Here is an 8,436-nt window from a genome sequence, read left to right on the forward strand (position 1 = left end):
TTAAGCACAAGGTCCTAAATTTGAGTCCCAATACGGAAGACAAAGCAAAACACACACACACACACACACACACACACACGCAATAAATAAATGTAAAAAAAAAAAAAAACTAGCTATGCCTGAGGAAATGCACATAATAGAAAATTATTTTAATAGGGTAGTGGGAAGATAAAGTTCAATGAAATATCAGAAAGTATCCCAAGGAAAGAATGCCCTCTTCTAGCTGAAAGAGAAATTTCTTAGCTGACTCATTGAGTAATGTAAATAAAACTTCAAGTTGCATCATTTAAATCAAAAGACCTAAGTACTAAGACCTAAATATCTAGTCTACATAATTTATTTATTTCTTTTTTATTTTTTAGGGTAGAGTCTACAGGGTGTTCAGGGTCTCACTACTAGATCGAACTCATAGTGATCCACCTGTTTATAGCCTCCCAAGAGCTGAAAACCTAAATATCTAGAAACTAAGTATTAGAAGAGTACAGAACTTCATTGTTTGCCTTATTTGGTGGAGAGAAACACACAACCCTGCCATGGTTCTGTACCTACTATGATAAATCCTTCTTTCTCCAATCTTTGTTTTATTACTGCTTCTTACAGTGAGGTTTCCAGCAAGGAAGTTTGGTGTCAAAAGTATCTCTTTTTTTTTACTAGAAATATTGTTTAAATATTAAAATTTATTTTAAAAGTATTTTTACTTCAACCATTTTAAATATACCCCATATTGTATATCTGTACATTCATAAGTTTCATTTACCCAATATTTAAAATATGCACTTCATTCACTTTTTTATCAGTTTTTTCTTAATAAACAGATTTTTGAGAGAAACTGAGCAGAAAAAAATGACAACTGTTAGGGATTGGGAAAAGAAAGTTGACAAATACCTGCAACAATAATGCAAGATACACAATCATATAGTGTCACAGAAATCAAGGCAGAGAGAATTTCTAAGGAGTACTTCAATAAGTGATCTCAAATAGTAACTTTCAAAAGGAAATTAAGAAATCTCTTTTTTCTTCAGTCTTATTCAGGCTCAGCTAGGATGCATTCCCATACAAGATTTTGCTTTGACACAAGACATCGCAAAGATTTTCAGAAGTGGCTCACGAATCACAAGATGTAGGTAACACAGTTAACGGATTTTCATTATTTTTCTAGGTAACTGTTACATTAAGCTTAATATTGGAAACTTTTTTTTCAGGGTTGTCAGATTTTGTGGCTGCTCAGGAAAAGAAGTTTGTTGCATTATTGAATAGTTTGATTTTAACTAAATGTTTTAGGTGTAAACTTTGGGAAAACTCTCTGCATGTATCCAAACAACTGGAAAAAATTGGTAGGTACTGAACACAAGCACATAGTTTAGCAGTGTCTACCAACTTATTTTGTATTTTATTATTAAGAAAATTATTTTGTGATGATTATAGACCTTTAAAGAAAAGATGTGTTTATAAACCAATATAAGCTATTATACATTATTTTTGAGAATCTGGCTTTCTTTTCATCTGCTTAAATCATTCTATATGAAATCAAATGAGTAGTGCATGAAAAGCTCTAATAAAAATATTTTCATTTTAAAATTTGTTTTCATACCAACAGTGAGTTTTTGTTTTAGTAATCTGTTAGCTAGCAATACGTTGCTGTCTTTTCCACTTCTGTGAAAAGTATTTTGCTATGATCTCAATAATAAGATACAGAGTTAATTCCAGCTGTTCCTAGTTAATTACAGAAAAGAGTGTCAGTTAGTTTTACCTTAACCTTTTCTGTTTTCAATAATAATAGGATAGCAGTATTTATCTTCACATAGATTCTTTAGAAAAAAGATTGTTCCTTATTATTTTCTGTCTACTGGGTCTAGTATGAGTAAAGTCACACTGAAAAACATTACAAAAACTGATCGAAGTAAAGGACTGGTATTTTTCAGTTTGGTACCTTTGACTTTGCCTGATATTTTTTAAATACCTATAATTCTATTTTTAATGTTAATTTTATTGAGAAAGAGGTAGTAATGAGACAGCTTCAAAACAGATTAGTAGGACAGTTATAATAATTAATACATTGCATACTGTTGTCTTTGTAGTAGTTATTCATAGTACAAGATACAGACATGATATGTCTAAACACTGAGTTCAAAACTTTCTTCTCATGGAATTAAAGGAAAGTAGCTGTATGTCTATACTATTTTGTATATGCAGATATATTTTTTTTCACTACGAAATGGTCTTTCATTTATATGCCCCTTTTTCGTTTACTTTTGTCAGAGATGAATATTCCATTGCCATTCTTATATTGTAGGTGCATGAATTCAGCAAAGTAATCCAATATGGTCCAATAAAGTTTATTTTATTAATTTTATTGAGAAACAAATAGCAATGAGACAGTTTCAAAACGGATTAGGAGGACAGTTTGAATAATTAATACATTGCATATTGTTGTCTTTGTAATGGTTATTCATAGTACAAGATACAGACATGATATCCTGTCCGATAATAAAATTGAAAATGATTTTTTTTTTTTTTTGGCTGGCTCAGGCTGCCATAAGAGTGGGTCTGGTAAGGCAGGTGGAGGTGGGGATCGTACCGTGGTACCCCGCACTTGCTTTTGTATGAGCAGGTGCTTAAACAACTGAGCTAACTGACAGGCCCCCCAAATTGCTAATATAATTTTAAACAGAGAGCTGTTATCCCATGATTAAGAACCTTGGTAGTTCCATCATTTTATATGTGTTTTGTGGACATAAGTCTTGGGGGATTTTTCTGTTGTTCTCCATCTCGTTTTTTGAAGTCCTCCTTACTATTCTATGAAATTTGGAATCAGTGGGCTAGTAGAATATTGGCCAGAAGACTTTAGGTGCTAGGGTGAAGGTGGGATTAGCTAATGAAAGTAAAGTCAGGTCAGAATTGGGTAGAGATTTCTAATAGAAAGGTTCATCTTCCTACTGAAGCTCTAGCAAACCAAATGTCATACCACAAAGGTAAGTATTCTAAACTGGATAGAAGGTTCCATATATTTGAAAACTAGGAATTTGTAGAAAAAACAAATTGGTACTAAGTCTCTTAGTAACAACAACACAAGGGCAGAAGTGCATGTGGAAGAAATCACATAGAGAGACTTAAAAGAAAAGATTAAGAGGAACCAGAACTTTTTTAAAAAATAACCCATTTTCATGAAAATTATCTTATTCACGCCAAACCCAACCCATTCCAAAATACCAGCATTAATTCTTATTGGTAAGCAGAGCCACAATGACCTAATTAACTTCCACTAGCAGGCCACTAGCACTGCTACACCAAGGACCACATCTACAAATTTCGGGGGATACACTCAAACCATATGCAAATTATAGCAGATTGGCTGAATCTTTTAAAAGGTTTTTATTAATATAGTTGTAAGTAATTAAGTATAGATTTTGTTTTAAAAATGCCCTTTGGCCAGGCATGGTATTGCATGCCTATAATCATAGCAATCAAGAGGCTGAGGCAGGAGGATCACCATAAGTTCTAGGCCAGCCTGGTCTGCACAATGAGTCCATGTTAGCCTGAACTACATAGCAAGGTCCTGTCTCCAAAAAAAAAAAATTGTTCTTTTGATGAATTTTCCATAGGTATAACATTGTCAAATGCCATGGTAAATGCAGGTTTGACTTCCTTTAAGAAAATAGAAGAAACAGATGCAAGGAAACTTGAACTAGTATGTAAAATTCACTTTTTCCTAATATTACTGGAATTCTATTTAAATTCCTAAACCTTACTTTCATATATTTATATTGAAATTATTTTATTTTTCATAATCATAAATATTTTTATTTACTAAGTTTGAGGTGATATTTTTAATTCTGTTAATACTAAAAAATATCTTACTAAGTGTTTTAAGTGTCATGCTAAGATTGTAATTATTTAAATGCATTTAGATTTTAAATAGACATCCCCCTTTTGGGACCCAGATAAAAGAAGCTGTGATGTATTTACCAAAATATGAACTTGAAGTAGAACAGGTAAATATTTTTTTTTGTTCCTTAAGTATTTTGATTATCTTCTTGGAAATAGAGCTCCCATAATTAGACTAGAAGCTGAGTCTTAATAGAGGATTTCTTTTAACACTTCTTATGCCTATCCTTTTTTGAAGATTGCAAGATATGATGATACTAAGGCAGAAATATTGGTGACTGTTATATTAAGAAACTTTGAACAGCTGCAAACGAAAAGAACAACACAGAATTCTCACTATACTACTTTAATCATAGGTGATGCAGATAATCAAGTGATTTTTAAGCAAAAAATTATGTAAGTGATTATGAAACTTTTTTTTCCCCTGTATTTTAAGGAAGGGTCTACAGGGTATTCAGGGTCTCACTACTACATTGGACAAGTAGTGATTCTTCTGTTTACAGCCTCCCAAGTGCTGGGATTATAGGCGCAGGCTACCACGCCTAGTCTCAATCACCATCTCAGTGCGTCCCAGGGGCAGAGCCGACATGGCAGGCCTGGGGATTGAACTCATGTCCCCGTGCCTGCTTGCAGGCACTTTTATCCACTGAGCTATTTGGCTGGCCCTAATTATGAAATTTCTGTTTTATTCTAAGTATATATGTACTGGAAATGAAAAATTCCACTAAAATATAGAGTAGTAAGGTCACTGGGACCAATTAAATTACATTTTCCTGAGATGATAATAGAGTAGTTCTTCTATTTGTATATGATAGGAGGTATTGCATCTATTGGTAGGTTGCTAATAGTTCATATTCATATCATCATGGGCTGAAGTAAGTGAATAAATGAGCTTTAGAAGGTCTTTCTGATTCATTACCTTTTTTTTTTTTCTGTTCTTCAAGGTCCTACTACCCTTTGGAGATAATCACCTTCTCAGCTCAAAATATATTCCTAATTTCCAAATTATTTACAGTTTCCAAAACCTAACAAACTAAAGAAAGAGCCCTTCTTTTATGTAGTTCTCTAGTATACCATTCTATGATTTTCAATTCAATATTTTTCTAGATACTATTATTTTCTCCAAGAATATCATAGACAAACTCTAAGGATATCAATTGCAGCTACATCCAATACTTTTTAATACTTAAATTCAAAATATCAAATTGTTTGATACTTATATGATATAGGTGTTTTCATCATCCATATATACTGTAGAGAAGGAAATTAAAGACGTTTCACACTACTGCCAAAGTCAGACAGCTAGTTAATAGCAAAGTGAAGAATTGAACCAAAGCATTACAACTCTAGAGCCTGTACTTTTAACTGTATTACTCTACTTCTAGTTACTTGCAGTAACTCTGAAATAGGAATCTAAAAAATGGGGAAATCTCCTAATTGTTTCTGTGTACATGCAGAATAATAAGATATTCTTTTCACTGGTAACTACTCCCATGCCACTGTACATACCTTTGTTCTTTGACTATTAGCCCCAGCTATAGGAGACTGAACTATGAGGTGTGATTGAAAAATACAATGAATGGTTAAATTTTAAAAGATTTATCATAGTAAAAGATACACTGTTGTTAATCTTCCTCAAAACTTCCCTTCATGGGGGCCAGGGAGATAGCTTATCCATCTAAGTACCTGCCTGGCAAGCAAAGAGACACAGGTTCAATCTCAGGTTTGATCCCTGGTACCACATGCCATGCTGGCCCCGGAACTTCGGGTGCACCTTGCCGGGTGGTGGTGTGTAGGAGACACTTCCTGGACCTTGTCTTGGTCCAATAAACCAATATTTATAATCCCAAAGTTACGTTATTGGAATCTCATCAAGTTGATTCCAATCTACCACTTACAATGTTACGGCGAAAATAAAGACACTAAATTATATTTTCAATCATCGGGGAGTAAAGGGGCTCTAAGTCCAGCCACGAAGATGGCTTTCCGGAACCAAGAGAGCGACCCAGGGCCTCACCCAGTTTATTCAGTGGGGGAGTGGCTTGAGGATTGACTGAGAACTGTGGGAAAGAGACTACTATGAGCTGAGCTAGGTGTGTGGCCTAAATATACCTCTGCGATATGCAGAGAGGGTATGTAGAGAGAGTAATCTGCATTATATAGTATCTGATGTTTTGGCAAGTCTGGTGCTTCAGCTTTGGTGTAGCCTTTCAAGTCCCAGGAAGTCATAGCCTCTGTCTCGAGGCTCGATCCCAGCTGGCACCGCGGAGCATTAGCTCCACTGTCCTGTCTCAACCTGGTTCACATTAAAGAGCAGCAGGTATAGGTTACCAGGGAAACACGCATGCCACCTTCAAAGACTATCACCAGCACCTCAGCTAGACCAATAGACATTGCTTAAGGCCAACTGAAGGGTAAACAGAAGTCCTAGCCAGCTCTCTACATAACAATACAAGGAAATAGGGTCAGGCTCAGTCAAAATGGAGACAATCGCTCTTCTTTCAAGGAGAGCTGCTCAGGTGGTCCTCCACAGTGGTGCATACCTGTAATCCCAGCACTGGGGAAGCAGAGACAGGAAGATCACAAGCCTAAGCTATGTAGCGAGACCCTGTACCAAAATAAATAAAAAGATTAAAAAAAAAAAAACCAACTTCCCTTCACTTTGAACACACTTTTCCTATCATTCTTACCACTTTTCTAAACATTTCTAGTAGTTCTCTTTTATGGATGTCTTTAGCAATGACAATGATATGAATCAATTCAAAATATTTACCTTTACTACTCATTTTTACTTTGGAGAAGAACCAGAAGTCACAGAGTGCCACATCCTCAGAAGTAAGTGGATGAGGACACTGTGTTTTTATGCCTTTCCATGGGATGACACTTGGCGACAGGATTTAATCATACCTCATAAAAATAGTCACACAAGAGGGACGACCCGCTCGGGCTCCCCTCCTGTCCCTGTCTTGAACAGGAGCTTTCTTTCCCTCAATAAATATATTCTGCTCATTAAAAAAAAAAAAAACCAGTCACACAAGAAGACTTACAAAACTGTTTCAGAGAGTGGCAAAGATAAGTTTGGAAAAACATTTTGAGGATTGAGGAGGAGGAGGAGGATTGATGATAAAAGAGTCTTTTACTGGTAAATACAGAGTCTGCCAAAAGTATATATCAGGAAACAACCTTGTATAAATATTTTAATATGGAATTTATTGAGACATCATGAGATTAATACATGTTATTTTTGGCCTCTATAGTTACAAGAGGTGTTCAAAGCGGTAGCCATAGCTTCCAGATATTTATTAGTATCGTCAACTGCTAATGTGTGTATATTTTTTTGGTGGACTCTGTATTTTTAAAATTTAAACATTCACTGTATATTTTGATCACACCTCATAAGTTCAGTCATATAATTTGGTTACTGGCTTGTGATACTATTAAGTACAACCTATTTCAAGTCACCTTTAAAGATATTGTTGTTCTTATAAATAAACTTAATTTATGTACAGCTGGTTTAATGTGGTAGTGACTTAGGGGCAAGCTCATGTGTTAATGATAACAGTTACACATTCCAGCTAGAGTCAATGCAACTTGGAATTAGATATACTTAAGAAAATTATACTCAAGCTCCATTTTGTTGTAGTGGTGCATGTCTGTATTCTAGCTACTTGGGAGGCTGAGGCAGAAGTATCACAAATTTGATGCTAGCCCAGGCAACTTAGCAAGAACTTATCTCAAAATAAAAATTTTTTAAATAGGGTTGGGAATTTAGTTAGTGGTATAGCACTTGCATAGCATTCATGAGGCCCTCTGTTTTATCCCCACTGCTATAAAAAATACAAATAAAAGTGAAGATAGTTTAATCATTCTCCCTATTCAGAATTTAGAGGAACTAACTTTCAATAATAAATTTCAGTCAACTACTAGAAAATACTTGTCCTAGTAATAATTGTCCTTGAAAAAATAATATATTATTTCATTTAGTGTTTGAAACAGTATTTGAAATGTGCATTTCCATTTTTCAGGGATTCTGTTTTGTTGAAAGTTGGAAATTGGACTAAAAAGATTGATGTGAGGAGAGCTCTTATGTCTGAAGATCTTAGCATAAATCTAATTAGCTCTGATTTGGGTAAGTTAATCAAAGTAATGAAGTTATGAGTATAAAAGATATGATAACATTTAAAATTATTTGCTTTTTGCTGTTACAAAAATGACACATAAAAATATATTTAGATACTCTAAACAAACTTTAAGAGAAGTTTCATATCTGTAGGTAAGGAAAAGATGGCCTACCCAAGATAGTATAATTCAAATGTTAATTATTCATTGATAGACAATTTAATTTTTAAGGTAGTTAAATGTCATTTCTTTTAGGAATATTGATTTTTATAATGATAGGTCTATAAATTTTCATTTGATGTACTTTTTAACCTTTTAAAAATATTTAAGGGCTGGAGAGATGGCTCAGTGGTCTAAAGCACCTATTTGGAAAAAACTTGGAAAAGCCCAGGGACCGCGGTTCGATCCCCCAGCACCACATGCCAGCCAGCC

The 8,436-nt window shown here is 34.4% G+C and overlaps 1 protein-coding gene across 2 annotated transcripts in view; it reads left to right on the plus strand.

The window, feature by feature from the left end:
* Positions 1-8,436, plus strand: part of Hfm1 (HFM1, ATP dependent DNA helicase homolog) — a 131,405-nt gene that overhangs the window by 86,232 nt on the left and 36,737 nt on the right. For both annotated transcript variants that reach the window (XM_023720346.1, XM_023720347.1), the window contains exons 24-29: positions 1,023-1,120; positions 1,203-1,334; positions 3,603-3,688; positions 3,909-3,992; positions 4,124-4,281; positions 7,911-8,014. In XM_023720346.1, coding sequence (XP_023576114.1) covers positions 1,023-1,120; positions 1,203-1,334; positions 3,603-3,688; positions 3,909-3,992; positions 4,124-4,281; positions 7,911-8,014 — 662 coding nt within the window. The remainder of the gene's footprint in view (positions 1-1,022; positions 1,121-1,202; positions 1,335-3,602; positions 3,689-3,908; positions 3,993-4,123; positions 4,282-7,910; positions 8,015-8,436) is intronic.

Source organism: Octodon degus, unplaced genomic scaffold, assembly GCF_000260255.1.
Source record: "Octodon degus isolate 3935 unplaced genomic scaffold, OctDeg1.0 scaffold00074, whole genome shotgun sequence".
Lineage (NCBI taxonomy): Eukaryota > Metazoa > Chordata > Mammalia > Rodentia > Octodontidae > Octodon > Octodon degus.